At 41.3% G+C, this 26,337-nt stretch overlaps 1 protein-coding gene across 1 annotated transcript; it reads right to left on the bottom strand.

Annotated features, from left to right (window-relative positions):
• tmem184ba (transmembrane protein 184ba) lies at positions 1-24,572 on the bottom strand. Its single transcript, XM_080454449.1, has 9 exons — positions 24,186-24,572; positions 24,022-24,064; positions 18,260-18,493; positions 15,221-15,386; positions 7,570-7,660; positions 6,976-7,143; positions 6,358-6,527; positions 5,974-6,168; positions 1-4,478 (listed from the first exon to the last, which is right to left on the bottom strand). Exons 3-9 carry the CDS (start codon positions 18,491-18,493, stop codon positions 4,219-4,221), a joined length of 1,284 nt encoding a protein of 427 aa, XP_080310575.1. The 5' UTR covers positions 24,022-24,064; positions 24,186-24,572; the 3' UTR covers positions 1-4,218.
• Between the last annotated feature and the right edge of the window lie 1,765 nt (positions 24,573-26,337).

A 26,337-nucleotide genomic window follows, 5' to 3' on the forward strand; every position in this document is an offset into this window, starting at 1 on the left:
TCATTTAAACAAAACTAAATATCTTTATTCTTTCTCCAGATAGTTTCTATTTGAGTTCAACATTTTGACATAAAATACAAGCATCATAAGAGCAGCTTTGTAACAATAATGTAAGTATAATAACAAAAGTGGAAACAAAGAATTCATCATTGAAATGATAAAAAAAAAGACAGTTATATAGTAATGGTACAAAACTATGTTTTTTATCCATTCACTCAAACTTATGGCATACATTAATATTACAGCATACATGACTAAACTCTCAAAACTTTATTTACAACATAAATCCTATGTTCTGCCAGCAATATTTGTACACATCACCAAATACATATTTGGTGATGTTGATGTTTGGAACAGGTTGAAAGTACATGTGAAACACAATAGCAAGAGATGACGGAATTATGTGGTTTCTCTCATTGTCATGAGACTTAAATCAAAATATTGTCTAATTGTTTATAATTCAACATGAATGTGAGTTATATTGCCCCTTTAAAAAAAGAAATAAAAATAACCACAAAAACATGAGAAGCTTCCCTGTGGCCAACACATTGGATGGAGTCAGTTTGGGAAAATTAATTAACTCACTGCTTGCAAGCTCATGCAGAACAGTGTTTCTCAAGTAGTGGGCCAGGAACCAAGAGTGGGACATCAACTGTTATTGACTGAATGACTGAACTGACTGAATCTAAATGTAATGTTCTGGAAACAACCATAACTATTCAGATCACACTTCACTATACAGGTGTTTTAATTGAAGTGATGCAGGTGGCAAAAGATTCTCCTTTCAAGCTTGGAGTACAAGGAAATCCTCTCAACAAAATAACAAAAAAAGACAGGTAATTCAAAATCCTACAGAAATTGTTTCTATCATACACGCACGTTTGTTTTTGTTTTTTGTTATTTTACTTTTAATCCGACGTAATATGTTGATTTCTACTTAGAAATTCGATGTTGGTCATTTTATGTGTAATTTAGTTTTATTTATTAACCATTTAACCACAGTCACCCATAGCGTCCCTATTCTGGTGCAAACAAAACATCTGGCAGATCTACAAGCGTGTCACAACATATTGTGAGCTTGTAGATGCACTTTTTTCAGCATAGACATTTGGTGTAGAGGGAAAAAAGGAGGGGAACCCCGGTGAACAAAAAATATAGGGTTTAAGTGACTAACAATGACACCAACATGCAGGCAGGTTTGAATATATGATCTTATTTTTTTAGATATAGTTTACTATTATTATTATTATTGCACTGCAAAATCTGTGTGCTTCTATCCTGTTTAGTTTGATCAGTTGAGTTCTTCAAATGTATAAGCAATAAAATACTTTGATTGGCTTACAGAAAAGAAAAAGGAAATTATGTTCAAGGACAATGTCCCAAGATTGCGACAAGACAAAATGAAAAGAATGAAAAAAAAAGAAAACACAGATTCAAAAATGCTTTTAGCTAAAGTCAAACACAATGACCCACTTAAAACATAGAAAAGTCACAAGCGAAGCCGCCTATTGCTCTTGGGGTGCTAATGTTGCATCTATTCTGCAAATGCTCCTATTCAGAACACAAAAATATTAGGCAGGAAATGTGAAAAAGAGCTGAGACCATTGTGTGAGAAACCCTACAGGGACGAGGGCATGCTTCTGTTCTCTTACAAACACACATGCATGTGCACACGCACACTAACACAAACACAGAGAAGAGGAGGGCTTTGTAGGGCAGAGGCTGCATACTGGTGCTGAAGACAAAGCATTCTTCTTCTGTTACGTGTGTACAGAGCATAAAGTGTGATAAGGGCCTTGCCTGCCAGTTTTATAGGTGAGTGTGTGTGTGTGTGTGTGTGTGTGTGTGTGTGTGTGTGTGTGTGTGTGTGTGTGTGTGTGTGTGTGTGTGTGTGTGTGTGTGTGTGTGTGTGTGTGTGTGTGTGTGTGTGTGTGTGTGAAAATTGTGCCCTCTACTGTTCGAACACGGTAATCACAGAGTGGTGACTCAGTGCTTGGCATGTTACAGTAAAAGTTAATGTCAGGTTCTCTGTAAGTATGAGTCACTCAGATGACCTAAGAACCCAAATTATATGTAATGAAATAACCAGCTCTGACTAATGAAAATATCTTCTGTACAACAGCTACATTGACTCTATTCTCATGGAAGGCCCAACAATGATGTAAGAGCAAAATGGTTAGCCGTGTGTCATTGGTTCCTGAACTAATGTCTCTGTCAGATGTTAATTTCTTTAAACAGCTATCTGTTATGTTGTAAATGCATTTGGTATAAATACAGTATTTTAAGAACAAGCTTAAGCTACAACATCAAATACGTCAAAATGCAGCTTTAACCCATATTCCTAAACTGGCCTGTAAATAGAGATAGCGTTAAGACTGTTATTTCCCCTAGATCCCGTTAACCTACATTGGCAGTGTGCCCTGAGTGAACCAGCATGTGCCTTAATCCCCCAGCATATACAAATAATGCCACAATTAGTCGGTGTAATCTCCAGTAGGCAGCGCTGGTGTCTCCAGCAGCACACTGGCTACCCCACTATGCTAGCACTTCGGCAGGTCTTTCAGCGTAATCTGATCCAGTAGGGTCAGATGGCCTCTCCCACCACTGTTCCCATTCCTCCCCAATGCCTCCAGATATAAAAGTAAGACAATCCTACAAGCATACAATTCACTGGCCACAGTAGCAACTTTGAATATATTCCACTCGGCTCCAAACACCGTCCCTTTTAAATGTCCAATCATAAACACTTGTCATGTTGGGAGATCGGAAAATACACAATGCCAGGCAAAAGTCAGAAAAAGAGAATCCAGACAGATAGCAGCAAAATAATATTGTCAATTGTATGTATTACGGGTGTTTGGAATCTCTGGATTTATAGCTTAGAAGTTTAGAAAGCTGTTTTTAAATACGTTATTGGGGTAAAATATTTAGAAATCATGGATAACTCCACAAATCGCTTATTACAACAGCTCATAAGAAGAATCCCCCAGAAAAAGCTGAACACAACTTTGGACAAGTGGGCTCGATTGGAACAGCAACAATCTCTGGACTTCACACAGAACAAATGACTGAAAACCTGCTGGATCTCTGAAGAAAGCGGCTAATTCTGAAAAACACATCGCCGATCTCAAGATGATTTATGTCACCGACAGTCCAGACAAGAGGATGAGGCATGCTCTCCATCTCCAAGACCCAGGAGATGATGCAGCGTCTGACCCAGTTTAAGGAGCAATTTAAAGCCCATCTCACCAGACACGTGTCTGTCAAAATACAGAAGCACACAGATGTGGATATATCCATATATAATGTCGTATATACGTATTGTCTGGGGGGACAATTGCTCTCAATCCTACCAGACCGTTAAATGTCATTGTGACAAATCTGACATCACAACAAAAGCCCATTATATTCTTGGCCATAAAAAAGCAGGGCTAGGACAGTAGGGCAATATGCATGGAGGGAAAAAACATCAAGGGTTTGTTCTGTCACCATCCTGTGAACATGGTCTTTGTGAGGGTCCATCTGTAAAAAACCTGTTGGTATTTCCTCAGCAGCAGGTACATGATGGCAGTAAGATTCATTCCACTAAGATTGGCAGCCTTAAAATAGCTGTATCTGGTGACAGAACAAACCCTTGACGTTGTTTCTCCATATTGCTCTACCGTCCTTTAGACAGTACTACTACCATTGTTTTGTTTTGTTATTAACCTGAATGTTTGAGTCCCTTTATTTGTCTGCCTGGTAAAAAATATATATGTTTTGCTAAACAAAATATTATACTAGTTCGGCGAGACATAATGTAAAATGAAGCATCCATCAAATAATGAAATGGAGGGCTTTCAACTAAAAAGTCAAGTACTGTATAAAAACTATACAATTCAGACATAGAAATGTGCACACAAAAAACCCTTCCTATGACCACTGAATTTTCAAGATACTGGCTTCAGTGTTAAAATATCTTAAAATGTCCCTGCTAAATCCGAGACAAAAGAGTTCCTTAACAATGTGTAATTTATAGTGCGTGTGTGTACTGTATGTTTATGCATGCTTGTCCAGCATTTTCGTGTCGAGATCCTCTAATTTAAGTTCAGTCTAAAGCAGGCATCAGATCAGCCAGTACCCCCTTCAATGTCTCTAAGGAAGTACTGTAGGTCTGCCATAATTACTCTATGCTGAGTGAAGATGAAGTTGAAGAAGTTCAAGTTGAGTCTTCTCTCTCTAGAACTCGTCATCAGAGCTGAGGAGAAAGGTTTTCTCCGTGTCTGCTCCAGTGCAGGCCCCCACTCCAACTCGGGAGCCCACTGTGCTATTGGTGCGGGCAATGGGTGAGGGCCGCTTGGCCCCCTGCTCGCGTGTTGACTGCTGAGTGTACTGCTGGTAGGCCGGCGAGAAGTTAATGATGGCGTCTTGGACCATGTCCCCGGGGTTCATGGTCTCCTTCAAGCTGCTGGAGATGCTCTTCATGGGAGCACTGCGTCCTGGGGAGAGGGGGAGGATGCGATGGACAAGAGAAAAGAATAGATTCTAAAACGTGTGGACTGTGCAGAATGTGATAATTACAGTAGTACAACAAACAAGGAAATAAACAAACCCCCACCAACAGCCAGTATTTACAGCTAAATTCACTGAACTAAAATCTGATTCACAAGCAAAGAAACAAACGTAGCAGGTTGACAAAACACAGATAGGGATCAGCCAAACACAGCCAGGAACAGCAAGTAGAAATAAAGACAAGCAGATAAAAAGGAACAGGGAAGAAGAGGGGACTGTGGTGTAAAGAGAACTAGCGTTTGACCTACCAAACTCTCCATACGTAGGAAGGGTTCCTTTGTATTGCAGCAGAGAGCAAAATACCAAGAGAGAAAGAGGGAGGAAATGAATAAGTAGAAACGGGAAAAGAAAAAGTGACCCAGTCGAGCATGGGGAAAAATCAACACTGGATGAAGATTGAGATGGTGAGATGGAAAGTGAAGAAGGAATGACAGAAAGTAAAAATCCATGAAAAAGAATGCTCCCATAAAGATGCTACTTGCGCAAAACTAACGCAAGTGTCAGGGCCTACGCAATAAATTCTATCAAAAGGATAAACAGCTGGTCAGACACTTTTTAACACCGCGGCAAAGTCACCAATCCACAGCCAAACAAGAGCTTGATGTTTACAATCAATCAATGTATATGGTAGTGGAGAGATCTTGGGCTTGAGAGATAGAAAGTGTCAATGGCACTCGCGTCAATGTGAGGCCACTTGTTCACCATAATTGCACCGCAATTATTAATAATTTGAACCACACCACATGTCCAGAATGGAAGAGCGAAGTACTGTAACGCACGCACGCACACACACCATCACCAATGTACAAAAGAAGATAGTAGTTTTACAGACAAACCTATTATTTTTCAGGAATTGTGCAGACCTTTGTCTATTTAATTACAAAAACAGACAGAATTTCTCAAAAGAGAAGGTGGGACAGTCAGACAAGTGCACACACAAACATACATACTGCAATACAAGTTTAAACTGGTTAATGCCAGGATATTTTAGTGGTCTGTGCCCCGCGTCGATGCTCCAAAGTATAAACATGCTCTGAACGATGTGTCAACAGCTTTTGACTCACCCACTTAACACCACCAGAGTCTACAGCTGTTAAAAACAACGTTTTTTGAGCACATGGCGCTTTCTACAGTATGTGTCAGGGCCTTTTATGGGGGAATTGTACTTGATTTAGTACCTAGTCTTGTGATAACGGGGAAGCTGCACTGAAAGCTTTCTTTCTTATTCTAATGTATGGACATAACAAAGAGGAGCACTTTGCAGTCTGTACACATATCACTGTCTGAATAAAAGCCGGGAATCTCTTTGATCTTTAATTTGATACTGGATACTTTGATGCTGCGTATAACACTCATAACTTGTGCATCCAACTTAAAGGCTACCCTGTATTATTTATTTATATTTTTCCATGTCTTTCTTACCCTGGGAGTCCAGCTGCTTGTCCATGTAGACATTGTATGTGAAGGCGAGGTGCAGGCCGAGGGCTGCGAAGAACATCTCTATACAGATGATGAAGTTCTGGTAACCAGCGGCGACCGTCCCTTCCCCAACTGTCACTTCCTCAGAATTAATCTGAGGGATGGCCCCGCACTTCTCAAGGATGGCCAGCAACATGCCTGATAGAACATTTAAATGAGGAGATTAATCACCAGATTTTAAATCTTAATAAATAGTTTAATCTATGTGTGTGTGTGTGTGTGTGTGTGTGTGTGTGTGTGTGTGTGTGTGTGTGTGTGTGTGTGTGTGTGTGCGCGTGTGTGTGTGTGTGTGTGCATGTGTATGCGTATGTGTGTTGTGTTCCTCACCCTGCCAGAAAGAGAGGAAGATGATGGACTTGACCATAAGGAACTTGAGCATGGGACTGTAGGGGCTGAGTAGTGTCCTGGTGGCAAAGTAGAAGAGGAAGAGTGCATACAGGGACAGGCTGACGGACACGTTGTTGATGATGGTCACATACAGGTAACCACGGGTAACACTGGAGACAGAGACGGAGAGACAGAGAGAGAGAATTGTTATTCCTATTGGTATTTTTTATTAGATACATTTTTGTGTGTGTCCTGCATAAATGTTCTGTTCTTTTATGTGTGTGTGTGTGTGTGTGTGTGTGTGTGTGTGTGTGTGTGTGTGTGTGTGTGTGTGTGTGTGTGTGTGTGTGTGTGTGTGTGTGTGTGTGTGTGTGTGTGTGTGTGTGGTGACAATCAATCTAACTGACTCCACTAATCTAGTCGAAAAACAAACAGGGTCCTAAAAATAGGATCATGCGGAAACATTCTAAAACCTTGACTACTCAAAGTGTCGTCAGATTTCTGAAATATTCGAATATCACTCACCAAGTAACTTACATCTTTTTGGAGTTTGACTGCAGTGGTTGGTGCAGTGAATAAAATGTACAGTACTTTACTTGCACACACTGCAGCACTTACTTGAAGTCTCCATCTTTATATTTGCCGTAGGCCTGTAGGATTACGGTGATGGCGGCCATGAGCGGTTTGACCACACAGAACTGCAGCGTTGCCTGCTTGCAGAACCGAAGGAAGCCAATGGAGTAGGCTCTCCCCCACAGACAGCATGTACCGTACAAGCAGCTGGACCTGCAAGGAGCAGAGACAAACAGGGTTTCTATGTGTGTTTTATTTCAGTGGTTCTCATACATAGCATCAAAATCTATTTTACCACTTTAACCCTTTATACATGGGCTATTTGAAAATGGCAGATCTACAAGCCGATCTACAAGCTCACTATGTGACACATCGCAACGCGTAGTGAGCTTGTACATTAGCTTTTTCAGAAGGGGGTCTGCGGCCAAATACTTAATTTGAGGGTCCTTGACATGAAAATGTTTTGAGAACCACTGTTCTCAAAACATAATAAAAAAGAGAACACAAAAAAGTCAAATTTTAATTGTATGGCACTTTGCGCAGGCAGAAACACTCATTGAACTTTGCAGGAAATGCATACCAGATGGGTCATAAGAATTTTAATTATTGTATAAATTAAGAAATACATCTGGTGCTTACTCAATGGGCTTCCCTCTGATCTCAGCCATGATGGCACTCTCTCCTCCAAGGTACTCGTAACACAGACTCAGGAAGTTGTAGATGACAAACGCTGGGGGCATAAAAACAGCAAAAAAATATTTGTTGAGAGCTGGCTGGTTGGTAGTGTGTCAGGGCTGCTGGTTATGTGTGGGTGGGCATAACATATCCTTCCAACAATGCAGTCTTTATACCCAAACAATTACAGTAAAAGCCATTCTTCCTATGATACTGTAACTGGCCTGGGAAGTTGAAGAGTACGTTCCAAGTTGGACCAGATGAGGCTGAAAACACACACCAACTAATTTTAAGAAGATGAAGCATAAAATCACCCAAGGACATTGTTCCTAAATATATAGTTTGACAGAGGAATAATCTGTTTTTCTGGGAAATTCTCCAAAAGGGATTCAGAATCACTATTACTTTAAATGAAACCATTCCTAAAAAGCATCGTAAACGGCACAAAAATACTCTCATACCAACAGGGACATATGCCAGAAGTTACAAAGTATATAACACTATAACACCATTGAAAGCAAGTGCTACATAATAAATGGACCATATTATGGTAGACTACGGATGGTAAGTTGTCCTCGATTAAAATGAAAACCTGCAGTAGCTCAGGGTTGGAGATGAGAGCAACTCTGGTATATTACATTATTGCTGCTACTACACAAAAATATGCACAGCCGCAATAAACATACATTTAAATGGAAACAAGAGGGTGTGAACTACACCTTCCAGCACAACACACACACATGCACAGACATGAGCTTAACCGCAACCTGTTACACGGTAAACAACTCGTAGTGGTTTGTCAACAACAGTACAACAAATGCATTTGATCTATGTTGCGGTCTTATCATTTTGTATGAGCTAATGTTAGCACAGGCTCTCAGGAAAATAAATAAAGCTGCTGTGTATGTGTTTAACTCATTCACTGCCTGAATTATTTCTGGCCGCGTTTGCCCACTGCCAGAGATTTTTCATTGAAACAAAAAAAGTGAGATACAGAATTTTTAAGTTTTAAGTTAACAAGGAAGTGGATGGGAGTCTAGATCTTCGAAAAATCATATCTCCTTGGTCTTTGGGTCAAATTGGAAAAAAATATTAGGTTTTTTTTTTTGTGTTCACAAAAATATGCACAGCCGCAATAAACATACATTTAAATGGAAACAAGAGGGTGTGAACTACACCTTCCAGCACAACACACACACATGCACAGACATGAGCTTAACCGCAACCTGTTACACGGTAAACAACTCGTAGTGGTTTGTCAACAACAGTACAACAAATGCATTTGATCTATGTTGCGGTCTTATCATTTTGTATGAGCTAATGTTAGCACAGGCTCTCAGGAAAATAAATAAAGCTGCTGTGTATGTGTTTAACTCATTCACTGCCTGAATTATTTCTGGCCGCGTTTGCCCACTGCCAGAGATTTTTCATTGAAACAAAAAAAGTGAGATACAGAATTTTTAAGTTTTAAGTTAACAAGGAAGTGGATGGGAGTCTAGATCTTCGAAAAATCATATCTCCTTGGTCTTTGGGTCAAATTGGAAAAAAATATTAAGTTTTTTACGTCCTAGGCAGGGAATGAGTTAAGTGTAGCGTGAAAGCTTGCACACATGCATATGAGGAGTATGGTGAGTTGGTGACTTCAAGTGAGGGCTGTCACGATGTAAAAAATGTACTAACTTAAATATACAAATAAAGTACGGACATATTTAATAACTTTACACTTAAAAAAAAAAAAAGGAAATAGCCGATCTACAAGCTCACAACGTGTCGCATTGCGATGCGTTGTGATTATGTAATTGTAACAGGCCTACTTAGAGCCCATGCTAACATTAGCTCAAATAAAAACACATAACAGTGGACCACACATACTGTACATCACGCAGAAGATCATAAGGCTGATTTTATACCCAGACAATAAGGCATAGCTATGTCAGACATCCAGGTGTAACAATCATCCACACCCACTCACATATTTGTAGGAGTAGCCTGATTGTAGGTGGGGAGTATGAATGACCTCAGGTCTAAAAAAGGTGCATATGTCATCATAACTCTAGTTGTATGCAATTCATGTGTGCTTCTACACTCATTTGCTCACAACAGCCCAGGACACAACTCCCAAAGCAGGACTCACTCCTCTAAGAATTCACTATCGCTCTGCATCGCCTGGCTTCATACAAGTTATGTTCGGCGAACGACACGGTCATACTTTCATTTCATTTAAACCTTTATTTAATTATCGGGAAACACACTGAGGGCTGAAACCCTCTTTCAACAAAAGCATAAATTAGCCTCTACTTCAACCATCATTCTCTCTGCGTAGATTTGTCATGCTCGGATTTGGACTGGTGGCCATTTGGCATGTTTAAAAAACATTCCAGAAAAAACTCGTTTTCTGGAATATAACTTTAACAAGCCTATAATCCATGAATAAAAACACACAAAAAAATCATAAAACCCCAAATTAATATGTAGGACTTGCTGAAGCTCAGAGGTTCCCATATGGGAACAGAAGGGACAGCGAATCTCCTGAAAAGATTAGCCAATGACGGTATTAAATGTCATGACTTTATAGAGGTTAGGGTGCAGCAGGTGGCAGTGTGCGTGTGTAACTACAGTGTGCTGGTGTGTGGTGCTCTACTACTGCATAGCAGTAGTTTGTCTGAACTTCAAGGAAGGCATTGGATTATTTCTATTCATCAAAATAGTGCGCTCATTGTGTCTTAATGCTTTTACACACATATTGATATGAAAAGTCTAGCTGGAAATATTCCCTGGAGAAGAGACACATTCTAATTATATTCAAACGTCCATGACTTATCATGAAATGAAATTTGGCAAACAATAAATCAATTATTCATTTAAGTTTGATAACGTTTTAATGACTTTTGACAAATTGTAGACAAATGTAAAGTCTAAAATTAAAGCCATCAATAGGAAAATGGTCTATGTTTATGTACGAGCTATGAAGACAGTTGTATGTATTTGATTTGATTTTGGTAAAAGCTATACAAGTAAAATCACAATTACTTAAACCCAGGATAACACATTAAAAGCGTAATGAAACACTTGTTTCCAATGTGGTCCTGCAAAATGAGCAGATCTATTGATGTGGTGTTATTTTTTTTATTCTTATTTATCTTATAATTTGTTTGCTTTATTTATAGGAGAGTGTAAAAAGAAGTTGAGGGTAGAGAGAGACATGTAACACAGGTCTCTGGCCGGAATCGAACCAGGAACGTTGCAAACACGTGGTCAACGTGCTATCCTGCGGCGTGGTCCTTTAAGCATTCAGCTGACACTATAGTCCAGAGTGATTTACAACTGCAACTCAATTGCTTCTCAAGGTGGTACGGTATCCTACCTTGAGAAGCAATTGAGTTGCAGATTGTGTGTGTCCTGCAGTGATTGTGATGAGCTGCGTCAGTGTCAGCTCAGTACACCAGGGAGTCCATCTACCCAGAGGGGCTCAAAGCCATAATCTCACTGGGAAAGAAACACACAGAGCATGTGTGCACGCAAGCACACACACGTGTTTATCTGCCCCTTGCTGTGTGACAGCCATCCACATGACGTTCACATGTCTCCAATAAGAGTACCTCCTGGGGGAAGCCAATCATGTCACCTCTCAATGCCATTTTCAATAAGAGGACTCAACCTAGATACACTATACACTGTCTGTCCCTAGGGACTGATTCACACTTTGTGTGTGTGTGTGTGTGTGTGTGTGTGTGTGTGTGTGTGTGTGTGTGTGTAGGATAGTTAAATAAGGTGCGTGTGAAAGTAACAAATCACTGTTACATGAGCCTTTGAATGCATCAGTGCATTCATTCAAAGGCGGTGTTTTTTGTGGGTGTACTTTTGTGAATGTATGTGTGTGTGTGTGTGTGTGTGTGTGTGTATAATGTACACACCCATGCCTGTGGGGTTACTGTGCGTGAGCGCATGAGTTCCCATGTGTCAGCTGAACCACTGGCAGCAGCACCTGTTATGTCAACTCTCTGTCACCAATACATTCCCAGCAGAGAGACAGTGTGTGTGTGTATGTGTCATCCCTGTCTCTGATTGATGTCTGTATGTCCATCTTCCTTCCCACTTCTGCCTTTGTATGTCTGTCTTGGTGTCCGTCTTACTGCATTTCTCCTTGTGTTGTCCACACTGTTGGCTCACACAATTGTCAAACGCTTCAGCTTGAAGAAGACTCATACTTTGTCACACGATGGTGTTGTGTGCCGAGAATAGCAGACCTACAAAAAGCTCACAACGCGTCGCATTGTGTAGGTATGCTAATCTCACCCATTCTCGGCGCACGACACCATTGTAACGGAGCATACCGTTTATTAGGCTTAACAGTCTTGTGAAAACGGAAGCGCTGAAACTGTGACGAAACTACAGCGTGTCCGGCCTCTCCTCCATTAGCGTACATAAATCCAACAGTAAATCAAATTAGTTTAAGTATATGTAGCAGAAATGGAAATTAAAAAATACATTTTAAAGATATTGTAAAATATAATTTATTTTAATGAAATATCAAAACGTTGCAATCAACGACTGTGGAAGAGTTATTTAATCTGTCTTGAGACAAGGGCAGGAATTCCATGGAGACCATGAAGGCCATGGCCGCCGTTGCCCCTCAGTTTGGCCTTATGCCCTTCAAAACATTATACTGTATACCCTGAGGCTACAGTAGCCTTGATACCACGTCCATGCTGCCCCAGCTGATTTAACTGTTTTCTCCTCTTGTCACTTTACTGTAGTCTTCAAAAACAACATCCTGCTTCTGTAGAACAGGACGTGTCGTGAACCAGGACGTTTGTGGTCAGAGAAGGACACATAACTTAACTAGGCCCTTACAAGAGCGTAGATTGCCGAAAAGGTGACAAAAGGGGAGACAAAAAGGATGATCAAAAATATGTGACTTATATATGAGACACTGCGTACGTGACAAACAGAACATGCACTAATCATGCACACGCTGTTGGGCCAACAGTTACAGGATATAAGGTCATCATCCAGACAGAGTAAAGAATTACAGTTAAATCCATTTCACTGTCAATGTGTTTTTTACAAGACATCAGTGTATTTTGTTGAGATTCTGAATTCTTCACTCCTCCTGAGTCCCAATCCCCATCTTCAAACCAGTCCAGTGACTCAGAGTATTAACTTCTGAACTCCTTTTCAGGAGTTTCTACAAATATTGGTAATTTGTAAATACCAATCGTTTATTTATTTCACTGATAGTTATACTACGTATATAATACAGATTCATTCTTAACCCTTAAATTCTATTAATTATTTCAGTGGACTTAATATCATTGTTTTATTTGATGGCCTTGCTGTCCTGGCATTTGGCCTTTGTGCCCTCAAATCATTTACTAGACCAAAGGCCAAGTGGCCTTGGACCGAAAAAGATGAAATTCCAGCCCTGATTGAGACACTATCCAACACTCAAGAGTTTTACAGTACCCAGCACCCTGTCCCACCCCTCCCTCGAGTGACATTTTAACCCTTGCATAATGATTACGTCTTTCATACCGTCTGCTTCGTCAGAGGACGCCCTCAGAGCTCCATGCTATTCATACCAGTCCACTGTCTGTCTGCCTACATACTAACATACAGACCCATGTGGAATACTGGTTGTTCTGGTCTGAGGTCATCTGTGTGTGCGCCTGTGTGTGTGTGTGTGTGTGTGTGTGTGTGTGTGTGTGTGTGTGTGTGTGTGTGTGTGTGTGTGTGTGTGTGTGTGTGTGTGTGTGTGTGTGTGTGTGTGTGTGTGTGTGTGTGTGTGTGTATGCATGTAATATAATATACACGTATATAGTGTGTGTACTTCGATGTTGATAACTCTCTTAACCATTGAATGGCTAGCTGATAAGCCTCAGGGTCTGAAATTCATTTTTCTAAATTGGGGGAATTCCCCATATAGGTAGAGGGGTATGTGTGTGTGTGTGTGTGTGTGTGTGTGTGTGTGTGTGTGTGTGTGTGTGTGTGTGTGTGTGTGTGTGTGTGTGTGTGTGTGTGTGTGTGTGTGTGTGTGTGTGTGTGTGTGTGTGTGTGTGTGTGTGTGTGTGTGTGTGTGTGTGTGTGTGTGTCCATCCATGTATATGTATTTTCAATTCAAAACAATTTCGTTAAAGTGTCTCAAGACACTTTACATGTAGAGCAGAGACCCAATATTGTCCCACCCTGAGCAAGCAATAATAGCAATGTTTGCGACAGTGGCAAAGAAAAACTCCCCCTTAATTGGAAGAAACGTCAGGCAGACCCAGGCTGTAGGGTGGGCGGCCATCTGCCTCAACCGTGTCGGGGGGCAAGAGAGAAAGAGAGAGAGTGTATGTATGTAACATACATACATATATGCTGTGTGTGTGTGTTTATCAGCTCATGCACACTTCCTCCTGAGAGCTCACTCTTCAGCTGCAGCCGTTGCTATGGTGATACAATAGGATACATCTATACTGCTGGCTGCATACATACGTACAAGTTTGGTTGAGAGGGACAGGGGTCATTCTTTTACATCCACCAGCATGTTTGGTTTCCTGGGAGGGCAGTGATTAAGTGCGGTTGCTATGCAACAATTCCTTCCAGCTTAGATATTTGGAAAAGGCAGGGAGGGACATAAGTTGAGGAGGAGAGAGTGGCGAGGTGGGCGAGGAGGTGGCAGGGAGCCCCAAAGTCAAAAGAAAGATGAGGACAGACAGAGGATGAGAGAAAGGGCAGGGGAGAGGAGGAAAACAAGTAAGAAGACAGGAGGAGAAAGTGGGAGGAAGTGACAAGACAATGAGGAGAGCGGGAAAGGGGGAGCAAGACAAAAGAAAAACAAGGAGGTGAAACGTTAGGAGGAAAAGCTAACAAGAGGTAGAGGAAGTGGGAGGTGCAGAATGGAAGTGGTAAAGGTCTTAGAATGAGTAATAAAGAGATGGGGGGAGTGGACGATTAGTACAGAACAGCAGCGGCAGAGAGGGGAGGGTGACTTTTTTACCCTTTTATTTCTCCCCAATTTAGTCGTTATGCCAATGAATTCCTCCCCCACACATATTTCTGTGTGTTGTCACTGCTGTTGAATCCTACTGACTCACCTGCCAGTGAGGAGCCCCCACCAGGAGGACATAGGGAGCCTTCATCCTACTCCTCCCGCCCGGCCCAACACTCCCTACTGACAGGTGCCGCCCCAGCCCGTAGGAGTACGTGCAATGACAAATATCATCCTCCCCGCCCGGCTTCCCTCCCCCGAACACGGGCCAATTGTGTTCATACAGACACTCGACAACGCTGGATGCACCGCGGTGGACAAGAGACATCTGTAACTTGGAAAACATACACTTTACACACAGAAAAGAGACTAGCAGGAAACGCGAGGAAAGAGAGAAAACCACTATGTTAATTGTTCTAATCTAATGCTTACCCTTATGCTCCGTTGTACCGACGTACAACATTTTTGGCACACAACGCCATTGTAAGACGAAGCATAAATTGGGCTCAAAACAGTTTCGTTTTGTTGTAAATCTTTGGTCTGAACTAAGCTTTAGAGCCCCGCCACTAGTGGTGCTAAAAAGAGAACCGAACAAGTGGAACAGACCGATCCAACTGGCAGCCTCGGTGCATCTTGTCTCACCTTCGTAGCAGTCCCGCACGGTGTCAAAGTACACATAGTACTGGTCGTTGGTGAAGAAGAGCAGGCTGAGCCAGGAGTCAAATGCGTAGATGGGTACGATGAAGAGGATCCTCACGATGTGACGCTGCTCCTTGGGAGAGTTGTAGAATCTCAGGTGCATGTAGATCTGACAAGAGACAGAGGGAGAGAAGAGTCAAGAAGGAGGGAAGGAAAGGCCAGGGAAGGAGGAATATAGGAAAGAAGCAAAGAAATTCAAGACGAAAATAAGGAAGGATGGAGGGAAAGAATGAGGGAAATGCACACAGTAGCCATACCTACTGTAACATAACTAATTCTAATGATTTAAAATCAATATTTAAACTGTACAACAGTTTCAGTCTCTCTTGCTCTCTCTCTGAACTTCAGGCCCAGTGGCTTATCAGTCATTCAATGGTTAAGAGACGATCAATAGCGAAGGAAGGAAGACAGTGTAGGAGAATGAGAAAATGAAAACATCCCAGGGTATACAGGAAATCATTTACACAATGACCAGTATGAGACAATGTAGCATGTGTATTCCTATTCCTGTATCTTTACCAGATAACAGAAATCAATATGTTATAACCTGAGATCATCTCACAGGAATGAATGAGAGTGCAACCACCATGAGAGAGAACCATACACCATCCTGACCCCCTGAGTCCCCTGGCAGCCCTGCAATCTTTTCAGGGACGCCTTTCATTATTGTTGCCCCAGCCCCCCTTCCCTTCAGGCAGCCAAACTTAACACACCCTTCATCACCTGAGATTACATTTCACCTTTCACATTCTGTGTGTGTGTTTGCTCATGCCCTGTAACACAAACACCTGCCAAGTGATGTTGCCAAGCAACCCCTGCTCTCCTCGCAGACTGAGCAGATGTGTGCGTGTGTGTGCATTACCTGTGCAAAACACACACACACACACACACACACACACACACACACACACACACACACACACACACACACACACACACACACACACACACACACACACACACACACACACACACACACACACACACACACACACACACACACACACACACACACACACACACACACACACACACACACACACACACACCACAACAGGAAGTCAAACTCTCCCGTGTGCATAGAGCTTCACATCCTTCAGGATGTCAAACCTATTACACTGCAACTATTTCCATAACATTTGCTAATGTGTCTTGCATGTTTCTTTTTAATTTGTACTTAGTTAGCAATGTAACATGCCACACAGCACAACCGACTTTACGCCGGCGTTGATTTCTCGGGCGGTTCTCGAGATGCTCACACACGCAAACACACACATATATTCCTGTTTCAAATGTATGTTAGTAAATAAGTATGTTAGTTCAAATCTATTATCTGACTTTTGTCCAGAGCACCTCATAGTCACTCAAAACCACTTTCAGAGGCTCTGTACACTTGGCATATTTAGCAAGCAAACACCCACAAACTGTAATGCCTATTAGCTCACAACATGACCATTGTTGACCATAGCGATTCGTTGAGATGGCAAAAAGTAAAAAGTGGTCCCAAAAAAGGACAGTTAAACTTTTTTCACTGAGGTTTGCGGCGAGACAAATGAGAAGACCAATCAAAAGCTGGCTGTGGTCTGAACTAGGCGCAAATAAAAAGGTGACATGGATGGTTCGGACGTTTTGAACACATCCATTCAGCGGAAAAACATCAACACTTACTGTTGGTGTGAATTCAGCTTAACACTGTGGCAACAAGTGAAGCAAACAAGGTGAGTCTAGTGAGATAGCTTAGTGCAGCACTGTGACGTTCGGGCGCGTCATGTGCGCGTTTGTGTGTGTCACTGCACACAGAAAAATGCAGGTTGTTTAGTTGACTTTTCCACCTGCTATCGATAGGCCGGAAAATTAGTACTGAAACGGTTTCAAACATTCAAAATGAATATGTGCTGAAACGTTTACATTTGTGACAGCACATGTTTACACTCTTTGTGAAATCAATTAAATCAAACTCAAGCGATTTAATTAGGCGGTTTGATCAAGTGTGTGAGGCTGCCTCTACGCTTTTAGATACTAGATTTAGATTTCCTAGAGGTTGAGTGACATGATTGATTTTATGTGTCTTCGTAGGTCATTTGTATTGGTTTGCATAGGATCAGCAAATCAACATGGAAATTGAGCCCAAGTGGATGCATCAGCAATGCAGATAGAAAAACACACATGCACACATGAATACACGTGGAAGTGGAATACGGCATACAGTATACCTTCCTTTGTATAGCCTCCACTACACCACTGTCTGTTATCCATCACTTGTCTACTTTCACCATGCTTAGATATAGTTAAATAAGTTTCTTAATAGCAACACTTCACTCACTTCCTGGACTTCTTTTCTCACAGACCCGAAGAAGAAATGGGACATTTCATTGTAAAATTGCATTGTTCTAACTCAATGCTGCGGTAAATTATTTGGACTTCTCTTATCAGAGAAGAAGCAAAGGATTCATCTTTATGAATGATCGTATGAAAGACAGGCTGTACTTGATCAGCTGAAGTGACTTAACACTTAACAGTACACCGATTTTGCCATCTCGTTTGACAGTGGATGTTTGGGCAGCTGGTGCATGTTTGCGTGCCTCAGAGAGAGAGAGAGAAAGAGGGAGAGACAGAGAGAGAGCTCTGAGGACAGCACAAGGACATTCAAGAGTTCATGGACAGATATATCTCATGTTGTGTGAATAGCAAACAAAAGAAGGTTGCTTCCCAGTCACTAAAAACAAGAAGAAGAAAGAAAGCCCCCCCCCCAAACCAAAAACCCACTTGCCTGTTCAGGCAACAAGAAAGACTCCAATTACCTGAATATTTTTACTAGCCCTGGGCAATAGGACAACCATTAGAGTCAATTGCTATTTTGACTATTTTGACTATTTTGTTTCATTTGTTGCGATCCTGTAGTATTGTGCAAGGCAATTTTCCCATTAGCAACTAAATTGTGTTGAAATGAACCGTGTATGACAATAACCTTTAGGCAGTTACCTGGTGGCAGGTGATGATGAGTGCAGTCCAGACAAAGAACCCAGAAACAGCCTGCGCGGTGGGGGTCATAAGGAAGGTAGGCTGGTCTGGCGTCAGCAAGGGGGCCCCAGGGAGCCAGGAGTGGTTAGACCCGGACAGGGCAAGTGTGGGTGGAGGGCCGGGTGCCATGCCCAGAGGAGAGCCATCCCCTAGTCGCTCTGACAGAGACATATCTCGCCTCCACAGCCTTGACATCTGGGAGACATGAGACAAACAATTCTTAGCATAGACAAAATTAATTAGCATCTTTTAAATCATTAATACGATGAGTCAGTTAAGGGATGACAAGCTAGAAGAGATTAGTACGTAACAAGCCAATGAGTTTTTCCACTGTAGTCATGCATACATGGGGTTCCATTCTCTTAGTTATAGAATAGAGTGCTTTAAGTAGTCTCATTCGCTTATTGATTGATTGATTGAATATTTTATTAGGCAAAACACGTAAACAGCACAATTACATTTATAATACTTTGTCTAAAAGGTCCGTCCAAAAAAGTCCTTGCGGTCTTCTTTCTATTGGGGTCCTTGGTATTCAATTCATAGACATATATAGTAGCAACCAAACAGTTCAAATATCAACACAAAAATACAGAAAAAAATAATACTATATGTACAATCAAAACAAAAAATACAGAAAAGATATATAACATATGTACAAAAAATGGGGGGGGTCGTCTGTCTAACTGTCTTATACTGTCTTATACGACTGTAGCATAAAGAATTGCCCATGACTAGGGACAACAGCATGTTAAACACGTTTAGCACCTGCTGCTGCGTCTTGAGTAACAGGTCCAACTCATACACTGAACATCATTAAGAAGTTGAGACTGCACTTTGCCTGTGAGGCTGTGACACCTCAATTCCAGCAATGCGATTTGGAATGTCAGATGGGCCTAACTTTGTCCAGCTCCATATTTTCAGTTATTTTAAGAGTCTCCATCCTGGCTCATAATTGAGTCTGAAAGCAGCCTGAACAATGCAAAAACAAATTAAAGATTTTAGAATTCGAATTAGGAATGGAAAATAATCAGTAAAATGTAACAATGACATTCTGTTGATACAGGTATTGAAACCATCATGAAAATAAATTGATTATGTAAATAATGCTAATATATGATGTCAATATTATATGACACATTTTCACAGTTTATTTGGCTGCGTTCTGCATGCCAAATTATAGCAAGCGGAAAAACGATGGAACTATGTGGCATATTTTAAAACCTCGCGCTCCTGGTGGAATCACAAGCATTGTCTAGAGTGGACGCGAAACAGAAGTAGACACTTCGCTGTTTACGTTCCACAGCGCTTCCATGCCCAGTGGAATTGAGGCGTGAGGTAACTCAAGGCAACTGGCTAAACTGGCTGGGGAATCCCAGTGATGCAAAGCGACCTTTACAATCTTCACCAATAATTGTGCCTGTCCATCAGAAATTCATGGTGGATGTCTGAACAGAAAACATATTTCTCTACCTGATGGGTGGCGATATTAAGAAAAGCCTACATGATGTATGACCAAGAGGAAAATCAAAACAGCTTGTTGGATTACATATTCAGCCCACAAAACAATAACTGCGTTGTCAAATTTAATGTTACTTATGTTACAGTATGAGACTTTTAAGTATGTCCTTCAATCAGTACTGTGTGGAACCAACTGAGACTGTTGTCACACAGATCTCATGACAGTGACTTCACTGGTACATAGTCCACCCAGTAATCATCAACCAGGATATTGATCGTGTGATCTATGTCGATAAGAGGAGATAATGGAGAGAATGACAGAGGAATGCTGTGAATAAACAGCTGAGGATGAGTCAAGGAGGTGTGTGTGTGTTCCTGTTCTTTTATCCTTGTGAGTACTAAATGTCCTTTCCATAGAGAGATTAGGAAATCCCTCTGGTTTAGGTTTAGTGTTAGGCCAGGGATTATGGTTGGGCATGTACATCATCTCGTCCCGACCACATCACTAACATCTCTTAGATGTGAGATAAATATTTTTAAAGGCTTTATCAAATTGTGCTGGCTCTAATTATTGCAATTACAATTTAGGCATTAAGATGGATTGCAGACATATCCATTAGCCAAAGCAACTTACAAAGTGCAAGATCAGAGAAATTGCAACACGTTGTGAGCTTGTAGATCTGCTAGTTTAGAAAACTTTTCAAAGTACTGTATAAGTTCTGAGTTCTGGTTAGTACTACTTCATGAGCAGGGGCCAAATGAGGTTCTGTAGCGGCCCTAAAATAGAGTCATGGGGGACTCCAGTCCCTCAAGTGGTTAAAGGGTCACACTTTACTTGAGCATGCAATTCATACACGTAATTAACGCTTAATTAATGATGAATTAATGATGAGCTCATACATTTATCCTGGTCCTCACCATTAACAAATGGTGAAGTCACTTTGACTTAACAAAGTGTAATATCATTAGTTAAGGACGTTAATCCACTTCTATGCACCTAGGAGTGTTCATAGGTGGGTAGGAGTAGCGAGGAAGGTCGGCCTCTGGTGATTGTTCTCCTACCCGCCTATAGACGAATCCACAGAAGCGCTGCCTGTAGGCAGCCATAGCTGCGGTGTCGCGGTGTTGCGGTGCGGACACCGCAGCTATGGCTGCCTACAGGCAGCGCGTCTGTGGATTCGTGTATATGCACTCATCCTGGGCATAGAAGTGGAACTGTGGAATAACGTCATTAACTAATGATAGGGTTACGGTTAAGAGTTCATTGTTAATTCATCATTAATTAAGCGTTAATTACGTTATTGTTTGTTTCTTTTCTGTTTCTAGCCCACACACTGACTGGACTAGGTGATTATTGGTGCTCCTACATGCATCAAAATGCATAGATTTACAGTAGTCAGCTAAATGTTCTTGGGTGGGGGTGTGCCAGGACACATGATTCAAGTATTTCTAAAATCCTTGTCGCTAAGTGAATAACTCTAACTGGACACCTGGAAGATTAGCTGCTACTTTTAGTAGGCTCTAATGGACTGAACAAAAATAAAGAAAGAAAGAAACTTCTCACCAGCTTCTAGCATGGGCTGAGACACAAATGAAGGACATGGACATGTCCATGGAGACATAACTCCAGGAGACTTCTAAATGATTCCAGCTGTAGAAGAAGATGAACTGGACTAGAGGGGCCAGAGAGACCCTTATGTAAATATCATCAGCTTGACATTCACTACAGTCCCCATCTCACAGAATCACATTGTCAGGGCGTGTTTGTTCTCGTGTGCCAAGTGACACGGGTCATGTATGATAAAGCTCGGGGGAGTATTTGACATTACTGGGTAAGCTAGGCGGCAGTGAGATAACAAAACCAACACACAATCCTCAGACACAAATAAAGACATCTGTGATGGATAGGTCCACACAACCATCTGAAAACAGTATTCAACGACCAGTTCTCTCATTCTGAAGCAAAATCACGAGATGGAAAGAAAGACTGAGAGAGAAAAATAGAGCAGAGATGGAGAGAGAGAGTGCCAAGGGAAAGAGGCCAAAACGATAGAGAAACGGAGACAATGAGAGAAAGGATGATAAGAGGAGAGAGAGGCTCAGAGAGATAGGAGGGAAGGGGTGAAAGAGAGGGAGAGACAGACAGACACAAACAGCAAGGGACAAAGGATGAAAAGGAGAGCAAGAGACAGAGAGCAATGAAGGACACGTTTCATCATGTCTGGCCTGCCAGAGAAGCATGGAAAACAAACCATTATGCATATTGACATCAGCAATGCAAATACACACACGCGCACACGTAAACAGACACAACTAGAACAGGCACACAGTGGAGCACAAACATCTCAGCCTATGATGCACACATCATAGATGCATTGCATGGTATGTTGTCGCGTTTAGTATGTTGGTGTTAATCAAATGTGGGCTTTAACTGAATTGTGTCTCTCTCCCGTTTGCAATCACATGCACGTGCCTAGCGGTCTTTCTGTGTGTGTCTGTCTGTGCGTTGCACATGCACGAACATCACAGGTGTGCTGCACTGTGTGGAAGAGACAGTGGCATAGGAGGTAGGGCGGCCGCTTGGAAGTCAGAATCCCCAGCTTCTCCTGGCTTTGTGTCCTTGAGCAAGACACTGAACCCCTAACTGCTCCTGATGAGCAGGTTGGTGCCTTGCACGGTTGCCTCTGCCGTCAGTGTGTGAACGCGTCTATGAATGGGTGAATGTGCAATGCACATTGTAAAGCGCTTTGGAGAAAGGCGGCCAAATCAATACACCGTTTGCGTTTTAACATTTTAGTGATCTTACAAACTTGACCAATGAGACCAACACTACTTCACCAAAACAATGTTGGTGTAACTGAAGAGATTTTTTAAAACAATTTACATGCACAGATTATCAACTATGAGGCAATTAGCTGCACAGTTTCAGCCAAAGGAAGGAGCAAATTGGCAGTGTAAATCCAATATGTTGCCTGGAAGTAGAGTTTTCACAATTCACAATAATAACAGTTATGGTTGACTTGATGTAGGCTATTTGAAACAGATTTGGGAATTGAGTTTCTTGGCCTACCGGCAGCATTCACAAGAAATCTATCGCTAATCGGTGTAGTAGTTTACAAGATTAGCTACGGGCGCGCACACACACTCACAAGATCTTTGGCCCCCGGTCTGCAGGCCTGGCGGACACAAGTATGACAAAAGAAACATTTAGTTGTGCCCAGGGAGAGAGACGTGTGTGTATAAAGGCCGGTCTGGACGTAATGGTATAATTGGAGGGGATAAAGCAACAGATGTTATGGGGTAGAAAGGGGGGTGGGGCAGACAAGAGTGGGTAGCTCATGATAAATGATCTTCTCATAATTAAGTCACAGCCAGACTGGATTATTCTATTGGATACAACAACTTCTATTACTACTACAGTATAGTTGGTGTATCCAATAGTAGTAGTACTAGTAGTAGCCTAGTATAACTACTACTACTTCTATGTTTAAAGTCCACATCCAATGCAACTCCTTGCAACCATTATCTCCAAATGGCACCAGTCTGCAACTGGTCAGTCCAGACCTCTGCAACAGACTCTAAAACGGTTTTGCATTGGTGAGGGCTGGCCTCAAAGGTAGCTTTAGCCGCAAGCAACTCTTAGATCCTATTTTTAATATCTGGAATCTAGAGTTGCAATACCTACCCTTGACAGTCCATATGTCCAAACAGAAAAGTCCTATATAATTGTATTAAACAATGTTACACTCACCAAAGTTTTTGTTTCATAAAACAATTCACCACAGTCATGTTATTATGAGCTACTTTCTGTCAATAAATTCCGTGTAGGTAATTATTTATTTATTATTATTATTATTATTATTATTATTATTATTATTATTTTGACAGAAAGTAGCTCATAACATGTCTATGGTGGATTTCTCTGAAACAAAAACTTGCAGATAGAAAGAGGATTCAAGCTTTCTGTACAGCTGCAATGTTGGTGAGTTTAACTTTGTTTAATACAATCAGATAGGACTTTTCTGTTTGGATGTATGGGCTCTCAAGGGTTGGTATTGCAACTCTAGATGCCAAATATTAAAAATAGGATCTAAGAGTTGCTAGGGTAGTTTGTCGTTTTGGCTAGTTACTGATATGGAAGTGAAACTGTGTCATAGCCTAATACTACGCCATCATGAATGGTTAATAACTCATAAACGTGGCAAAACAAGGGTGTTTCGATAAATGTTATTCGTTTATGACGTAACCATTAAAACTAGACTCACCGTTTAAACTGATCCCACTTGAAAATGAAGATTAAATCTAAGCCTGAAACAAAACACACACACACACGTTTTAACTCTACGATATGCGTTTACAAAGATGCAATGTTGATTTTTAAACTTTTTTCTTTTACTCTAGGCTTGCAAGTTGTGACGGAGAGACTCACCTCCTCGTCACCTGGCTGTGTGCAGTGGATGCGTTCAAAGCCGTCGCCACATCCACACAAATAGCAGACAGTCAGGAACCCACCCTGGCCTTAATGATCTGCGTTAACACTCACATCCATGTTTAGACGCTCTGCACAACAATCTCAGCCTCTTTTTGCTCCTAGAAAAAAACAAACCAAACCAAACCCCTCACCTCGCTCCTAAAAACTTTGTCTCTTTCGGTTTGAAAATGAACTGCAAATATGTATCTTGCACTCCGCTGAGAAACGCTCTGGTAAATTTTACTTTCAGGTGAAAGTTATACAGAAACAAATGAGTCCCAGTCAGTCTGCTCTTTCTTTCACACCAACAACGCACTCAATCCCCTCCGGATTAGAATTGAACAGAGCGGATCAGCTGCTACTCGACACTCTGTGGCAAGTGTTGCCAGATTTTGTGAGAGAAATAAGCAACCAGGTCTAGGAAAACAAGCCTAAAAGAAGCAGCTTAGCTACTAGGCCACGTGAGCAGTTTAAATCTAGACAGACTACATACAAGCTTGTAGATCTGCTTTTTTCTTAAACTCTTGGAATATTTGGAATAATTTTGACACAAATGGTCCCTGACACAAAACACTTATTAACACATATTTGAGAACCACTGGTTTAACAAATATTTAGAGAATTTTGAGACAAGCCTAAATAAGCAACTACACTTTAGAAACAAGCGCCAAAAACTTCTACCCGCAACTACCAATATTTACAAGCAACTTTACAGAAAAAGAAGCCCACAGTCGCTTATAATAAGCGGGCATGGCAACGCGGTCAGTAGCCCGGTTTGGTACTTCTTCGCACGACGGTGTCGAGCGTTAAAAATTGCAGATCTACAAGCTCACAATGAGTCGCATCCGCAACGCATTGTGAGCTTGTAGGTCTGCTATTTTCAGGGTCGTAAGTGTTGTAGGAGGGACTTGAGAGGCTCGGCCAATCACCGCTAACCACCATTAAATACCAGGAAGTGGACGGGACTCGGAAAAGGTCCACTGATCATGCGCGGCTGATCTATTTTGGGTTCACTCGCTGGACTGAAGTCAGAGGTCAGATAAACGCTCGCTCACGCCATGTATGTGGGATTAAGTAGGCTATTTGAATGTGCTTTTATCATGTGTTTGTTTGTTTGTTTGTTTGTTTGTTTTATAATATCTGATTTATAACCTTTACGCAGACCCTTTCTCAATGAATCAATCAACCAACCAGTCAATCAATCAATCAATGATTTGACAACACACTTGCATCGAATACACAGGACCACAATGGAAACAAGCCCTCAGGGCTTGTTTCTTTTTGCAAACTGTTAATAAAGTATTCAATCAACCAATACACACAATAACAAAAAACTATGCACACAATGCCTACTTTGTACCCCATCAGTACACACACACACACACACACACACACACACACACACACACACACACACACACACACACACACACTCACAGAGTAATGGTAAGTTGTGCATATCTTTATTGATTCATAAAATATACACAAATGTCATAGTAATAAAGTGTAAGCATGGTAAAGAAATGTACAAGTCATCAGTGTCCACAGACAGCCCTATCCTATCAGTGACATCCATCCAGTAATAACTCTCTGCACTAAACAGGCCTGGGTCAGTAATACTAGTCAGCAATAAAACATATTTTCTTGAAACCCTTTCCCATCTTTTCGCTTATCTTGTAAATCTATTATGTAGACTAGGCCCTATGCATTCAACTGAAAATGGTGTGAACCACAAGTGTTTGTTCTTACATTTTATTTATACTTGTTTTCGTCACTCCAGCAGCTATGTATTAAAATTACCGGATTCTTAAGAGTGTTTTGTGTACATGCTCCACATGAAAGGTTTCATCCCAATATGCTACATACCAATTTTGTCAATATCTTTTCAACGATATTGTCAGCATTCCAACAGTCAATATTTCTTCAAGAACATACATGATTCCACCACAAATAAGCATAACCATGTTATCAGCAAATGTCTTAAAACAGCTCCTGGCTTTTGCAGTATCTCATATTCTGTTTTCCATGCTATTGATGATTTTGTAAGAAAATAGAAAAAAACAAAGTCGTTTTTGTTTTACATTACACTTTACTTTGACCCAGGCCTGAT

This window comes from Gymnoscopelus braueri (assembly GCF_963280865.1).
Source record: "Gymnoscopelus braueri genome assembly, chromosome: 17".
NCBI lineage: Eukaryota > Metazoa > Chordata > Actinopteri > Myctophiformes > Myctophidae > Gymnoscopelus > Gymnoscopelus braueri.